The sequence below is a fragment of the Grampus griseus genome, assembly GCF_964374135.1.
Source record: "Grampus griseus genome assembly, chromosome: 18".
NCBI classification, from domain to species: Eukaryota; Metazoa; Chordata; class Mammalia; order Artiodactyla; family Delphinidae; genus Grampus; species Grampus griseus.
The window spans coordinates 15,855,124-15,872,751 of NC_139012.1; the positions used below are offsets into that span (position 1 = coordinate 15,855,124).

Consider the following 17,628-nt stretch of genomic DNA (forward strand, 5'->3'; position numbering starts at 1 on the left):
GTGAAAACGATCATGTTACTAAAATCAGATGTTGATTATTAAACACAAGTACTTTTTGAAATAATTATCAAATTAAACCATTTATCTTTAGGAAACCCTGAAATTGAAGTGTAAATTAAAAGCAAAAGGTAAAATCCCAAACACAAAGGCAATTCTCGAGCCACTTTGAATAATTCTGATGTGCTCTGCTTTCTCCTGGTAAACGAAATCCTTCTGTAACTGGTTCTCATAGAAATTGGAGAGCATGATAAGGCAGGAGAGGTATTTCAGTGAAATTCCCATTATAAATGGAACATTTTATATCCTAAAGAATTTTATACTTGCAAAAATAGGTATGCCATGTTACAGACCATTGCTTAGTGTCATATTATATTGTGCCATGAATTCCAGCTTGAAACTCTAATTTAGAATATCATTTATCGTCATCAGTAAGTAGAAAATGGAATAACTATAATTATAAATTGTATAGAAGTTGAGTATGTGGGAACTGGAAGAGACGGACGAACAGGAGTTGGCACTGGGGATCAGGGAAACGCATACTGCATACCTTAGAAGGGCTGCGTGTCTGTTACACCAAGGAATTTTAGGTTTCATGTGCTTTGCCTGCTTTGATCCATGGGAAAATCTGCTTGATTCAGAATGGAAATTCAAGTCCCATGAATCCCTTGAGTTGCTGATCAGTGTTCAGAGGTCAGGAAATGCCTCCCTCTGTGTTTGCTGAATCGCCCCATACATTATACCACCCTTAAGACTTTAACCCTCTTGTGCCGTAGAGAAATATTTTCACGTATGCAGAGTTCAGAAGTAAACCGCTTTCTAAACGTAGGAAATTGATAACAAATGCTGCTCGTGAAAGGCTGCTGGGTACCAGCCAACTGTTTTCTTTCTTTTTTCTTTTTCTCAGTGAGTAGTTAGCACTGCTTATGCATTCTGCCAGCATTACAGAGAGAACACAGCATATGATAAATGTCCATGAGAAATGAGGAATATTGAATCAATGACTACAGAAGGAAGGCAGAGGTTTGAGAGAGGTTAGATTTCAACTGATAGAAAATAAAGTGTTTCTGTTTTTTTTTTTTAAATCTTTCTTGGTGCTTCTAGGAACGCACAAGGGCAAAAGTAAGTTCTATAGCTAACAGTGAGATCAGATTCTACCGTAATTGCTTTGGCTATATTGTTCCTCAATTGAAGAGTTGAGTTTCTGGCCTGTATTATTGAATAGGCTCTTGTCTGCTCTATACAAAGTAGAGATGAAGAAGCCTTGAGAGCTTGCTGCTAGCTACAGTTCTTGAAATAATTTTCTATGTTTAGGGTCTAGAGGTTTTTGAAACACGGCATTTCAGGATATATCAGCCACAGTCATATCACATTTACTACGGAATTCTTTATAACTAAAACGTGCATCAGATTTATAGGAGTTCATGCTTAAGAAAGTCTTTGAAAGGAGTATCTTATACAAACGCTTGCAATAGCTCCTTGTGTTTATTTTATATCCCTCTGAAATGCAACATCTCACAGTCCTGTACATTTTATAAAGAGATAACCCAAGTTTACTTATAAGAAACGATACATGTTTATCTAGCAACATTTCCCCCAGATAGAAAGTTGTGAATACACTGAATACCCTGAGGATAAAACAACTCTTACAGGTCCTAAGAAGTCATCCGTGCCCCCACACAGCCATTTACAATATGACACGAGTCCTCTGACTGACCTAACACAGCTTCCTTGCGGCTGGTTCTAATTTAAAACTTGATAGCAGCTGTCACAATGAAAGAACCAGGCACATTATCTGATTTGTTTCTGCCATCCCTGCACTCATAGAGTCCGTTAACAACAGGGATATGCACTTTTTAAATGACTGAATTAGTCATACTTCCATTAAAAGAGTAGACTTACAAAGTAAAACAGAACAGCCTCTTCCTGCATTCCTGTCCATTCCTCTGCCTACTTGTTTCCATTTATTCCATTCAAAGAACATATATGGAGCCCTGTTCTCAGCAGGCAGGGCCTTATCTTCTCTACTCCAATGCTTACACCAGAGCAAGATCCATGCTAGACACTCAGCAAACATGTGCTGTATATATGAATAAACGAGAGGATGAATGAACAGTACCCACTGCATTGTCTCTTGGCCTGGCACAGATGTGGTACTTACACTGGGTTTTCTGTTTGTGTTCTCATGCCAGTTTGCTGTCTTGAGACTTTAGTAATTGATTGGTTTGAAAGGAGGAAGAAAGCCAAGAAAGTTTGATATCACTGGTTTGTCTGATCTACGAGTGCCCAAGGCCTAAAGGCTTAAATTAAAAATACTGCTCTTCTGTCTCTCCCTCATTAGAGGGTACCAATAGACCAGAGAATTCAACCTTTTCTGGACAAAAAGGAACACACATTTTTCCAAATCTTACCATTTCAAGTCAGTTGCAGTGGTGGTGGTGAGAGTTGATCATAAAACGTGTCAAAAATAAACCAAGTATTTAAGAACCGCTGATAGATCGCGCTAGACCTATTGAAATCGTCACGGGGACTTGCTAATACTTGGGGCCTATAATGTCACAATTATATATATTACGGCTGCTCAACATCAACTATGTTTGACAATGATAATTCAATACTTATTCAATAGAATAAGTATTTTATTCTATACTTAGCAAGGTAGGGCTTCCCTGACCCCCCGGATGAGGTTAAGTTCCCCCACTGAGGAGAAACTTAGCATCCCGTGCTTCTATTTTCATAACACTTCATCACAGTTGATAATTAATTAATTTAACTACATCAAATTCCCTGAGGGCAAAAAAATGTACGTGTCTAGCTTACTCAATATAATGAGTTGAATTAATATGTTAAGAGTATAAGCGTTCACTAACTGGGATAACCTGAAAACTTAAGCTCCCATGTTGGGAAAAAACACGTTAAGGTCTCACTTTTATATGGAACTATAGAGATCATTTTGCCTTTTACTTACAGTAATAAGTATCCTACAGCATTTCAGTAATAAAAAAATTACAGAACAACACAGAATCCATCTTTAGTCTCACCAACATTTGCTTCCTAATACTGAAAAACCATTTTTTTTTCCTTTCTAATTCTCAGTCCATTCTATTCTCTAGTTACAGAAGGTACCAGATGTTAGGAGGAGGCTTTCCCACATATCCTAGATTTTTAAGTAGAAGCAAGATTTATTATAGCCATATAAATGTAACTTCAGCCTTAACTTTTGTGCTCACAAGCTAGGTGTAATCTGCAACGTGGTCCCTTGTCCAATGGAACAACTCTTATCTGTGGAATGCTGGTATCAATGCCAAACACTCAAAAGAACCACAGGACATTACCGAAACGACTGCGTTCTGCCCACAAACCGTTTTCCCTCAGACTATGAAAATATATCCCAAGTAGAACTCCTGATTTATTTTTCCCCTAGGATTAAAAAAAACAAAAAAGAAAAAAAAAAAAACTACAGGACCTCAGAACTGAATGGAATACCACTGGGGTTTTTACTTGAACACTTAAAACATTTCATTTTATCAGTGGAGTGCCTTTCTTTTGACATGATGCAGACATCAACTGAATTCTAAATCGTTACAAATCACTTTCAATTAATTCATAATTAAAGATGATGAGAATGTGCCACCAGTTCGATCTTTGTTTTTATTGATGGTTGCCTGAATGTCACTGTTAACATTTTAGATGACCATGTATTAAAAATGTATAAACTAGGACATTAACGTAGCAGACAGAGACAGCACGTGCAATTGACAGCAGTAGGAGTAAAGGGTTTGATGACAAGATGCTGGGAGCCCAGGAGTGATAGGATGCAGGTGCTAATCAGAGAGAGGGCTATTATATATAATTTTTGTTGAATTACTGATTTGCTCACTGATCTTTTGCTGCTGCATTCATGAACACTGTCATCTTGGATGTATCTGTATAGGAAATGGACTTGGCACATTTGACTAATTCACGTACTGAATTCGTGAACTAACACTTCACATCCGGACAAGTATTAGTAAGAACATATTTTGCCCTATAAGTCTAGGTGGGTGGTCAATTCTCAATGCCATAGGAAAACCCAAAGAAAGAAAATTGGAAGAATTTTCTTAGCGATCTCTAGGACAAATAAAAAATGAGATAGGGGAGCAAGAGGTATGAAATATATTAAGATGGTAGGATTACCATGAGGTTCCCTTCCAACGTATGGTACAACATCAGGTACTCCAACATAGGCTGGGTTCAAATTTTAGGTTTTTAAATGAAATAATTTTCCAGACATTCAATTTCACATCAAACTGGCATCTAGGAAACCCAGTTGATTGAAGTATAAGGATTTGTTTCACGTCAAATACCCAGTCAGGACTGAGAAAAAAAAGCCAATTAAGAAGTCACTGTTGCTCTTACAAGTTAGAAAGCCCATATTCTCATTTTTAATCATGTCCTGCTCTACTTAACAAAATCCACATGCCTACTTTCATCAATAGATTGCAAGCTGACCAAAACAGTTTAACTGTGTTATGAATTATGGCAGTTTCAACCAAACCGTATGAATAATCTTTATGATTCAAGAGTGGTGATGCTATGAGGTTTTATCTGTTTTTCTAAATAGGTAAATCTTTTTAGATTTCTTGATGAGAGTACTTTTTTGGGTAACGTTAAGTTTTTTTTTATTTATAGTTTGCATTTAATTTACAGATTTGTTTTAATTTTACCACTCTCAATGATTTATAAAATTGTTTTAGTTTAGGCTTTACATGTGCAAGTGACAATATGTTTATACCAATATAATACATTTGAATTACTTTTTCCTTTTGAATTGAGTAGACTAATGAAGGATGAGAGTATTTTTTAATTAGCATTATTTAGGTAGCGTCTTTGCCAAAATGCATGTAAATTTATATTTTAGAAGATCAAGTTTACTTTTTAAAAAATATTCATACTTCTCTCCAAAATCTTAGCAAAGAACAAAAATCGTAGCAAAGGATCATATCATTTTTGAGTCAGAAAGGTACCTTAATGATTAACTTTTAAAAAACTCCTTCATTTCTCAAATGAGGTAACCCAAGATCATACAAAAGGATTTTGTCCTCCCACTGAAGGGAGAGAGAAGAATACATCAGTTTATTCTCTCTGTAATGATTTCTGAGATTTTGTTGGATGACTTCCATTTGGATCTACCCACTCTAAAATCTTTTTTCTAAAACTTCAAAACAGTTTTCTCTGGGCTTCCTAAGCATAATAGCGTGTCAGGTAATGGCTTTTGACGCCAAGGCTGAATGCACGTTTTTGCACGGTGGGCTAAGGTTTCTTTGCATTCCGATGCATCTTTTTCCTTTCCTACCCAAATCTTAGATGTCAGAAGACTTTACTCAAGCCTTCTGGTTTAGAGGTTTGCATAAATAACTTAGTCCCTCTGAGGCTGACGAGTGCCACCGTTACTGGCAGCACTCTGCTTGTCACTATGCAATCCCAGTAAAAGTAATTGAAAGTACTTTTATTTGAAGGCCATTTGACAGAAGGGGAGAAAACACATTTACTCTTTCAAGGTCTGTGTATTTTCCTGGGAGAAGCCTACCTATGAAATTTGTCCTTTCATCCTTGGATAGCTATTTGGGAAATATCTTTTGGCAGCGCAGACCCATGAGCGGTTTCTGCCACTCCAGACCACAGTGGCGATTCACAGAACTTCCCTGTATCTCCCCACCTCCCTCCTTCCTCCCTTCTAAAGACAGGAAGGCTGTTTCATTCTGCTGTGCTGAAAACATTCTTCTCTAGAGACTGAGGAAGAAAATCTGCATATTTTAGCAAAAATATTGAGTTATTTTCATCATAGATGTTTAAGGAAGGAATTGTTTACTAATATCTGTGACTATGTTGAGATACTACAAATAAGAAAGAGACAGTACTGTGGGCTTTTTCTTAAAACAAGATTCTTTTGTAAAATGTCCCTTACTCACAGGAGCTCCCAGAAATTCAACAAGATTACTTTTATCTTCATCAGAGAGATCAGCTAATTCAGTACAGCTGGTTCGTACAATCTTTAACAGGACTGTCCTTCACAATAGACCAGGAAGTCTTATTTTTCAGGTTTACAAAAAATAAAGAAAAATGCAATACATTTATAATTTGCTAAACGCTGTGTGTGCGTGTGCGCCCGTGTGTGCGTGCGTGCGTGTGTGTGTGTGTGTGCGCGCGCGCGCACGCACCTGTGTTTGTTTTAATCCTCCTAGTCTCTACAAGTCATCACTAGTTTGGACCTGCCCATCAGGTACCACCAACGCCTGCTGTTCCCACAGCCCTGTCCGCTGAGCCGCTCCTTACCTATAAACAGATTCCACTCGGTGTCGAGATCAGCCTGATTTGCCAGGCAGCCCTTCATGACATTGAGGCAGTAGTTGTTGCATGGTCTCACGGTGGGGAGTCCCCGACAGTAAGGGCAGTACAGCATCTTCATGAGCGCACGGATGCAGCCTGGGGTCGGGCTCACCTGGAGATTGATTGAAAAGAAAAAGAAAATCAGAAATAAGAAGGATGGAAGGAGACAAAAAGAAGTGACTCATTTCCTCCTTGAAAAAAAAAAGGTGAAATGGCTCTAAGAAAGCTCCAGCAGTAGGGCAGCGGGCTAAAGGAACCATCAGAATCTGAACACACTGTAGTACTTGATCTTAAAGTCAGTCAGTTCCTTGTCAATACTTCTGTTTGGCATAGTAGTAATCATTTTTCTTGAATTGTCCTTGTCAACATTTTGATACCTATGTCATTGCAATTTAGCCCTAAAACCTAGACACTGTTTCAATGAAATAAAACATGCAATGAGATAATGCATGTGAAAGCAATTTCCAAAGTTAAAACCCCATAAAAATGAAGGTATTATTAAAGTTTAATGTGACACCTTTAGAAAATTTTCCAACTGGTTATTTGACCGTTTCTGAAGGAGGTTTGCAGAAACACTTCCTTTGTACATAACTTTTTTAGAAGGATCAATATCAACTTGTCTGGGATTTCTGAGATCCAGGCCTGCTTAGAAGCAATGGAACTGTCAAGGCACCCTCTTCAGGAATCTGAAGCTTTGCAGTTCTGGGAACTTTGGAAGATGGATCCAATGTTGAATGTGAAGAGAAATGCTTGCAGTAATTCAGAGGAGCTACTAATCAACCGATAATCAAGTGCTATTTACCTTGAATACGATAAGCAGTGAATACTCCTAGGTTAATCAATTCTAAACCAATCAGGTCTTTTTTAGACTCACTGAAAATTCCAATTTGACTTTAAGAGGAAAGAATATTTAAAATGGTGTGGATCAAAATCAGAAAAAAAATACAGAAAGCTCTTTTTCATGACTGCATATAAACATTAGTGAGGTATTTTTTTGGTTGGTTCCATATAATGTTGATCTTTAAGTTAAGTAGCTACGTTTCTGTTCTTGTGCTCTCCATCTGAAGGCAAGCCTAACTCGTATCATTTGGATCTCCTGGAGAGTTAGAGTCTTATCGGACAGATCTGGGCCCCCAGGTGACAATATATGCCCAGAACATTCAGATACGGACAAAGCATAACACAATGTAAAGGTGGGGCAGGAAAAGGTATTTCCATATAAATGGATACTTTCCACTACCAAAGCTAATCTCCAGCATTTTATCCTTTACCTAGAAACCACATTTGAGGCTTCTAATGCAAGGCTTTGGTTTCTATAACATTTTCTTAATTGCTGTATACTGTAAAAAATTAATGAATGAAACCCTCAATTAAATAGAGTTGGGAGACCAGAAGGGGGAGCTCTCAAGCCCTGCAAGGAGAGCAGAGCCCAATGGCAAGAAGAAAGACTCCTTTCCTGGCAAGGACTCAGCCAATGAAAAGCCATGGACTCTTTGTTTATCACAGCCCTCCCAACTTTCTTTTCCCTCTAAAGAAGTGCTCTCTTTCCTTTGCTAAATTGCAATTCTCTGTTGGTCCTGAATAAACCATCTTTGCTGGAGAAATATTTGGCAGTCTATTTGTTTGAGGTCAAGAATACTGACAGAGTCCCTAGTTTATTATTTCAGGAAATGAAGCAATCTGTCAATCTATCTGTCTATCTGTCTATCTATCTATCTGGGCGCCGAAATCTCTGGTTGTCCTTTTGTTGTTTTTCCTTTTTTGCATTTTCTTTCCAAAATTTTATGAAAATTTTCAAACATACAGACAAATTGAAAGATTTTTATAGGGAACACCCATATCCCCACTCCTAGATTCTACATTTAACGTTTTCTTATACTGATTATTCACACATCTATCTATCCTTCTCACCCATCCATTAATCCACCTTATTTGTAATACATTTCAAAATAACATATTAACCTTTTGATTTTTATTTTTCCTGGTAATTTAATGTTGGCTTTAATAAAACTGAATTAACCCGATCAACAATAAAAAGCACATTAAGTAGTCCAAATCAAATAAAGTAAAATATAACTAGTCTTTCTTTTGTTTTTAATTTAAAAAAAACTTATTTATTTTTGCCTGTGTTAGGTCTTCGTTGCTGTGCGCGGGCTTTCTCCAGTTGCATCGAGTGGGGGCTACTCTTCATTGCGGTGGCTTCTCTTTGTTGCAGAGCACAGGCTCTAGGCGCGTGGGCTTCAGTGGTTGTGGCACACGGGCTCAGTAGTTGTGGCTTGCGGGCTCTAGAGCGCAGGCTCAGTAGTTGTGGCGCATAGGCTTAGTTGGTCCGTGGCAAGTGGGATCCTCCCGGACCAGGGTGCGAACCTGTGTCCCCTGCATTAGCAGGCGGATTCTTAACCACGGCGCCACCAGGGAAATCCATAATTAGCCTTTCTTTATAAAACTATTTAGAGAATGTATTAGTATCCACTAATTCTAAGACATATTTTCCAACAACAAAACAAAAACGAAAAAATGAGAACAAAAGAGAGAAGTCTGGTGATTTTTCTTTTGAGCATACATCTGTGCCACCATGTCTATTTATCTAATAGATATAGGATATCTAATATCTATAGGATATTTTGTTGAAAATGCCAAATTTTATCCACAATTGGGCAGAATTTTTTTTTTAATTAATTTTATCTACATGTATCCCGTACCATTCAGAGAACAGAGAGGATAACTCTGTCTATGGAATTCCGAATTCTTATACATTTTATTATTTGGTATATGGTTGTAGTCCTACAAACCACTGTCCATAGGGTTTTGATTTTCACAGCCTTGCAATTCCTCTCCTGACCTTGATGTCTCTCTCCAGAGACCTATCCTATTTTCACCCAAGCCGGCTAAGCTATTTCTTCCTTTGACTCTGTTGGATTTTTTGTTTTCTCACCATTGGTATTACATGATGCTTTGCTTCTTCTCACTAAATGTGCTAGTATAAAACCTAGGGTATTTGTCAATATTGAGGATGCAGATTTGAGATCCCTTGGAGAGTGTGGACTCTTTTATCATCATTATAACCTGTGCCACTCTGCATAACATGCATGCCATTATAAGGTATTATGATTATGATATACAGGTACTCAATAAATGCTTTTTCAGTTGAACTCTGTAGTGTGTTTCTTGATTCCTTGGTCACGCTGATATTCAAAAAAAAGGCACAAGATAGTTTTATACATCTTAGCATTCAATTGTTGCTTTTAAATTCTGTTTTCAAAGGTTATTGATTGCACTAATTCCAAAGCTTTGCTCTGTGTGTGTGTGTGTGTGTGTGTGTGTGTGTGTGTTGGAACTAGTACAGTTTTCTCAGTCTGACGTTTCAGAAGAGTCTCCAACTCAGGGTAGCAACAAATAGTGAAAATTGAACAGCCTTAATAACCTAAAAGAACAGTGCTGTTCAAGTTAAATATGGCTCTCTCGGTACTTTGGGAAATGATATCCTTCTTGGTCAAATAAAGGGCATTTTAAGAAGAAGAAAACCGAGTGGAGGAGCAAAGTTGAAGCTTTTATGTTCACAGACCATATTTTTCGACACAACTGCATGCTTGAATTGAAATAAAAAATCATCACTTCAAACTGAAGACTTTTAGAAGTAAGCCTCTGAAAAGAAGGTTGTTTTAAATGCCAGTTGTATGAAGGGCTGGTTCTATTTTTAAATGTTTAATAGTGTTTAATAATTGTGCCACAGCTACTCTTAAAAAATCTTTTAATATTGAAATCAATATAGACTCATAAGAAGCGGCAAAACCAGTGGAGTCCTGGGTACCCTTCACTCACCTTCCCTCAATGGAAACATCTCATATAGCTGTAGGACAATATCAAAATGCGGAAATTAAGGTTGATACATTGCTGCCAGTGAGTTTATAGACCTATTCAGTTTTCATGATTTTTTCAACCTGCATTCATTTGTGTGTGTGTGTGTGTGTGTGTGTGTGTAGACACTTCTATGCAATTTAATCCTATGAATAGATTTGTGTAACCACACCACAATCGACTTACAGAACTTTTCCATCACCACAGAAGAACTCTCTTGTGTTTCCTCCACCCCACCCCCTGTCCCTATCACCAGGCAAACACTAACCTATCTGTCATCTCTATAATCTTATCATTTTAGGAATCATATATCAATACTTTGTACGTGGGCTGGCCAAAACGTTCGTTCGGGTTTTTCCATACCATCTTATGGAAAAACCCAAATGAACTTTTTGGCCAACCCAATAACATATTGAGCTTCATTTTTTTTAAACTGAGCATAATACCTTGGAGGTCCATTCAAGTTGTTGCATGTATTCACTCCTTTTTATTGCTGAGTAGTATTCTATTGTTTGGATGCACCAAATTTGTTGAGCTCTTCACTCACTGAAGGATACCTGGGTTGTTTCCAGTACTTTGCTATTAGGAATAAAGTCGCTATGAGCATTCATGTACAGTTTTTTGGCACAAACATAAGTTTTCATTTATCTGGGATAAATGCCCGAAAGCACAATTGATGGATCAGATGGTGAGTGTGTTTAGTTTGTAAAAAACTGCCAAATTATTTTCTAGATCAGTGCGGCATGTTCTACATTTCCACCAGCAATACGCGAGAGACCCAGTTTTCCTCACATCCATGCCAGTATTTGGTATTATTACTATTTTTTGTTTTAGTCATTCTAATGGGTGTATTATCTATGTTTAAATTTGTGGTAAGTTTCCTCTGAGTAATTTCCATACTAGGATTTTAATTTCAATAGGCTCTCATAGGCATCAGATACAAAATCATTCACCAGCTGGTCTCTAGAAAATATGCAGCATTAAAACAACAACAACAATAATTCTGAAACAATAGATACAACTATATATTTGGCAAAACCAAAGTAAAGAAAGGAGTTCTAAAAACTCATACTTAAGGACTTCTCTGGTGGTCCAATGGTTGAGAATCCGCCTTCCAATGCAGGGGACATGGGTTAGATCTCTGGTCAGGGAACTAAGATCCCACATGCCGTGGGGCAACTAAGCCTGCGCACTGCAACTAGTGAGCCCACATGCTCTGGAGCCGGAGCACTACAACTAGGGAGACTGTGTTCCACAACTACTGACCCCACATGCTCTGGAGCCTGCATGCCACAACTACTGAGCCCACATACTCTGGAGCCCGCGTGCCACAACTAGAGAGCCCGTGTGGTGCAACCACTGAGCCCGTGTGCTCTAGAGACCATGCCACAACTAGAGAGAAGCCCACACGCCGCAACTAGAGAAGCCCACGCGCTGCAACAAAAGATCCCGCATGCCACAACTAGGACCCAATGCAGTCAAGTAAATAAATAAATATTTTAAACTCTTATTTAAAATTTAGGATAGAATAAGATCTCAAAAATGCCACGAATTTGTAAATTTTGTGAACTATTAGAAAAAATTTCCTACTGAAGAAAACTGTGCTCATTTAGCAACAATAGAAACTACAATACAGCTACAGAAACCAAATGTTGAGTTTTTTTAGTTGGTAATGTGGATTTTTGATATTTTTGAAAAATGTAGCTGTAGCTTCCTAGATATTCAACGTAGACTGGGAAATAAACTTAGGTAAAAGAGTAAATTATAATGTTTATGAAAGTGGGGCCTACTTGGCACAAATAAAATGACGTTTTTAAGTGAAGAAAAAAAGATGATGACAACATTCCTTTTTGTACTTATTTGTGTTTTCACATAACTTTTACATGTTGTCCTTCACCACTAATAATACTTTGTCAAGAATTTACAATATTAGAGGGAAAAAAGAAAATAGTCAATGGTTCTTACTCCATTATCCTACTCTGGGAAAGATAGACAGAAGTTTGTGAGTTAACCAAGTAATATTTCAATATGAAATTTTGCATCATGGGTTTAGTCCTTCTGTTAACTTCTTTTGATGCTGTGTCTGTACAATGAATGACTTATAGTTGACTAGTTTCGAGGAATAATAATACAACTTGAGGAGCAACGATACAATTTATAACAAGAGTTCCTTGTAAAATTAACTGAAAAATAAATTAAATAACATAAAAATAATTGAGCTCTTAGTTTGTGGTTTTTTTGTTGTTTGTGTTTCTTTTTTAAAAGGTAAAAAAAGCAAGATACATTGAAACATGGCAAGGAATACAAACAGAGTCCTTAATAAATCTGTATTGGGAGGTAGGACTAAGACTTATCTACCCGGCTAACCATGTGTGTCAGGATGTTATAGCAAGTAATTCTTATGTTTTCGAAATGCAATTTGAGGCATAGCGTATCCTTAGCCATATAATAGCAATTCATTTCAGGTCTTTAATATATTTAAGATTTCTGTACCTGGACCAACATTTCATGCTTTGGTGCTCACATTAACAATTCCTAATAGTGGCCAATGTAAAATAAGATTGTCGCTTCAAGTAGTTTTAAAAAGCAAAAAACCATGGGAAAGTTATAAATCTTTACTTATATACAATGAACAAATACCTAGCAAGTGCTTGTTTCTATGGAAATCATATAGTCAAAATAATCAAATAAACACATCTGTCACAAGACAGATGTGTCTCCCAAAGACAAACAAGTCAATGTAAATGACTTATTTAACTAGAATAAATTCAAAATGTGCTTTTCAGCAACAGTAGATGCCATCCTCCACAGTTTCTAATCTGTAGTCATATTAAATGATAAGATGTTTCTACTCATCAACCTAATGTATCATGAGATTCTGAAGCGTCTTCTGAAGTCCTCAAGAATGATTAAATTACATTAAAAGTAGCTTTCCTGTTAAGTACTTTTTAATTATAATCCTTTAACAATTAGCAACCTATAAATTGGCTTTGTAGTGAGTTCATGAGAACGTAAATTTGTTTATTCTTTATTCACTCATGCAACTTGCATTAATCCAACATTTATGGGGATGAATAAGGAGACCTTCTACCAGTGTTGGGATGTTCAGAATACATTCACTTCCAAATCAATTCAGGGAAAAAATTATTTGTCTTCGGGAAGTGCAGTGTAAAGGGAGCCCCAAAAAAGGGCATTTGGCTCAAAATTGGGAGGTAAGGATAAAGACAGGGATGGCTTCTGAAGAAAGTCAAGTAACAGATGTCTGCAAAGATAAGCATGGGAGATGGGTGACATCACAGAAATGGTGGAGTAGGAAACTTCAAGAATCAGTCCTTTCACTGAAGTAACCATGAAACTAGTAAAACCTGACAGGATCAACTTTATTGGAACTCTGGAGTCTAATTAAAAAAAAAAAACAGCAACTAGGAGGGTGCTTAATAATAAACTAATGAGATGGCTAAACATCAGTTAAAGTGCATTGCTAAATCTCAAGGCTCAGGAAATTTAAAAAGACTGCAGTCATATAAAGTATCCCCTCTGATCACAGCAGAATAAAGCTGGAAATCAAAGTAAGAAGGAAAACTGGAAAATTCACGAATATGTGGAAATTAAGCCACACACACCTATACAACCAAGAGGTTAAAGAAGAAATCACTAGGGAAATTAGAAAATAATTAGCTAAATAAAAATGAAAACACAACATGCAAAAAATTATAGCCACAAATGCCTACATTAAAAGAGAATATCTCAAATTAATAACCCAATGTGATACCTTAAGGAGCTAGAAAAATAAGAGCAGACTAAAACCAAAGTTAACAAAAGGAAGGAAATAATAAAGATTAGAGTGGAGATAAACAAAATGTTGGTTTCAGTTTACTTTTTTTTTTTCTAGTTCCTTAAGGTATAACATTAGGTTATTCTTTTCTTTTCTTTCTTTTATTATTTATTTATGTATTTTCTACAGCAGGTTCTCATTAGTTGTCCATTTTATACGTATTAGTGTATACATGTCAATCCCAATCTCCCAATTCATCACACCACCACCACCCCCATCCCAACCATTTTCCTCCCTTAGTGTCCATACGTTTGTTCTCTACATCTGTGTCTCAATTTCTGCCCTGCAAACTGCTTCACCTGTACCATTTTTCTAGGTTCCACGTTTATGCATTAATATACAATATTTGTTTTTCTCTTTCTGACTTACTTCAATCTGTATGACAGTCTCTAGATCCATCCATGTCTCTACAAATGACCGAATTTTGTTCCTTTTTTATGGCAGAGTAATATTCCACTGTATATATGTACCACATCTTCTTTAACCATTCGTCTGTCAATGGGCATTTAGGTTGCTTCCATGTCCTGGCTATTGCAAATAGAGCTGCAATGAACATTGGGGTGCATGTGTCTTTTTGAATTATGGTTTTCTCTGGGTATATGCCCAGTAGTGGGATTGCTGGATCATATGGCAATTCTATTTTTAGTTTTCTAAGGAATCTCCATACTGTTCTCCATAGTGGCTGTATCAATTTACATTGCTACCAACAGTGCAAGAAGGTTCCCTTTTCTCCACACCCTCTCCAGCATTTGTTGTTTGTAGATTTTCTGATGATGCCCATTCTAATTGGTGTGAGATGGTATCTCATTGTAGTTTTGATTTGCATCTCTCTAATAATTAGTGATGTTGGGCAGCTTTTCATGTGCTTCTTGGCCATCTGTATGTCTTCTTTGGAAAAGTGTCTATTTAGGTCTCCTGGCCATTTTTGGATTGGGTTGTTTGTTTTATTAATATTGAGCTGCATGAGCTGTTTATATATTTTGGAGATTAATCCCTTGTCCACTGATTCATTTGCAAATATTTTCTCCCAATCTGAGGGTTGTCTTTTTGTCTTGTTTGTAGTTTAGTTTGCTGTGCAAAAGCTTTGAAGTTTCATTAGGTTCCATTTGTTTATTTTTGTTATTATTTCCATTATTCTAGCAGGTGGATCAGAAAAGATCTTGCTGTGATTTATGTCAAAGAGTGTTCTTCCTATGTTTTCCTCTAAGAGTTTTATAGTGTCCAGTCTTACATTTAGGTCTCTAATCCATTTTGACTTTATTTTTGTGTATGGTGTTAGGGAGTGCTCTAATTTCATTCTTTTACATGTAGCTGTCCAGTTTTCCCAGCACCATTTATTGAAGAGACTGCCTTTTATCCATTGTATATCCTTGCCTCCTTTGTCATAGATTAGTTGACCATAGGTGCGTGGGTTTATCTCTGGGCTCTCTATCCTGTTCCGTTGATTTATATTTCTGTTTTTGTGCCAGTACCATATTGTCTTGATTACTGTAGTTTGTAGTGTAGTCTGAAGTCAGGGAGTCTGATTCCTCCAGCTCTGTTTTCTTCCCTAGAGACCACTTCGGCTATTCAGGGTCTTTTTTGTCTCCATACAAATTTTAAGATTTTTTTGTTCTAGTTCTGTAAAAACTGCCATTGGTAATTTGATAGGGATTGCATTGAATCTGTAGATTGATTTGGGTAGTATAGTCATTTTCACAATATTGATTCTTCTAATCCAAAAACATGGTATATCTCTCCATCTGTTTGTATCATCTTTAATTTCTTTCATCAGTGTCTTATAGTTTTCTGCATACAGGTCTTTTTTCTCCCTAGGTAGGTTTATTCCTAGGCATTTTATTATTTTTGTTGCAATGGTAAATGGGAGTATTTCCTTAATTTCTCTTTCAGATTTTTCATCATTAGTGTATAGGAATGCCAGAGATTTCTGTGCATTAATTTTGTATCCTGCAACTTTACCAAATTCATTGATTAGCTCTAGTAGTTTTCTGGTAGCATCTTTAGGATTTTCTATGTATAGTATCCTGTCATCTGCAAATAGTGACAGTTTTACTTCTTCTTTTTCAATTTGTATTCCTTTTATTTCTTTTTCTTCTCTGATTACCGTGGCTAGGACTTCCAAAACTATGTTGAATAATAGTGGTGAGAGTGGACATCCTTGTCTTGTTCCTGATCTTAGAGGAAATGCATTCAGTTTTTCACCACTGAGAATGATGTTTATTGTGGGTTTGTCATATATGGCCTTTATTATGTTGAGGTAGGTTCCCTCTGTGCCCACTTTCTGGAGAATTTTTATCATAAATGGGTGTTGAATTTTGTCAAAAGCTTTTTCTGCATCTATTGAGATGACCATATGGTTTTTCTGCTTCAATTTGTTAATACGGTGTATCACATTGATTGATTTGCATATAATGAAGAATCCTTGCATCCCTGGGATAAATCCCACTTGATCGTGGTGTATGATCCTTTTAATGTGTTGTTGGATTCTGTTTGCTAGTATTTTGTTGAGGATTTTTGCATCTATATTCATCAGTGATATTGGTCTGTAATTTTCGTTTTTTGTAGTATCTTTGTCTGGTTTTGGTATCAGGGTGATGGTGGCCTCATAGAATGAGTTGGGAGTGTTCCTTCCTCTGCATTTTTTGGAAGAGTTTGAGAAGGATGGGTGTTAGCTCTTCTCTAAATGTTTGATAGAATTCACCTGTGAAGCCATCTGGTCCTGGACTTCTGTTTGTTGTAAGATTTTTAATCACAGTTTCAATTTCATTACTTGTGATTGGTCTGTTCATATTTTCTATTTCTTCCTGGTTCAGTCTTGGAAGGTTATACCTTTCTAAGAATTTGTCCATTTCTTCCAGGTTGTCCATTTTATTGGCATGGAGTTGCCTGTAGTAGTCTCTTAGGATGCTTTGTATTTCTGCAGTGTCTGTTGTAACTTCTCAGTTTTCATTTCTAATTTTATTGATTTGAGTACTCTCCCTCTTTTTCTTGATGAGTCTGGTTAATGGTTTATCAATTTTGTTTATCTTCTCAAAAAACCCACTTTTAGTTTTATTGATCTTTGCTATTGTTTTCTTTGTTTCTATTTCATTTATTTCTGTTCTGATCTTTATGATTTCTTTCCTTATACTAACTTTGGGTTTTGTTTGTTTTTCTGTCTCTAGTTCCTTTAGGTGTAAGGTTAGATTGTTTATTTGAGATGTTTGTTGTTTCTTGAGGTAGGACTGTATTGCTATAAACTTCCCTCTTAGAACTGCTTTTGCTGCATCCCATAGGTTTTGGATCGTCATTGTCATTTGTCTCTAGGTTTTTTTTGATTTCCTCTTTGATTTCTTCAGTGATCTCTTGGTTATTTAGTAACGTATTGTTTAGCCTCCATGTGTTTGTGTTTTTCACTTTTTTTTCGCCTGTAACTGATTTCTAATCTCAGAGCGTTGTGGTCAGAAAAGCTGTTTGATATGATTTCAATTTTCTTAAATTTACTGAGGCTTGATTTGTGACCCAAGGTGTGATCTATCCTGGAGAATGTTCTGTGCGCACTTGAGAAGGAAGTGTAATCTGCTGTTTTT

The 17,628-nt window shown here is 36.7% G+C and overlaps 1 protein-coding gene across 2 annotated transcripts in view; it reads right to left on the bottom strand.

The window, feature by feature from the left end:
- The window catches only part of GPC6 (glypican 6), a 1,085,536-nt gene that overhangs the window by 329,820 nt on the left and 738,088 nt on the right, over positions 1-17,628 (bottom strand). For both annotated transcript variants that reach the window (XM_082675491.1, XM_082675490.1), the window contains exon 4: positions 6,313-6,478. In XM_082675491.1, the coding sequence (XP_082531617.1) occupies positions 6,313-6,478 (166 nt within the window). The remainder of the gene's footprint in view (positions 1-6,312; positions 6,479-17,628) is intronic.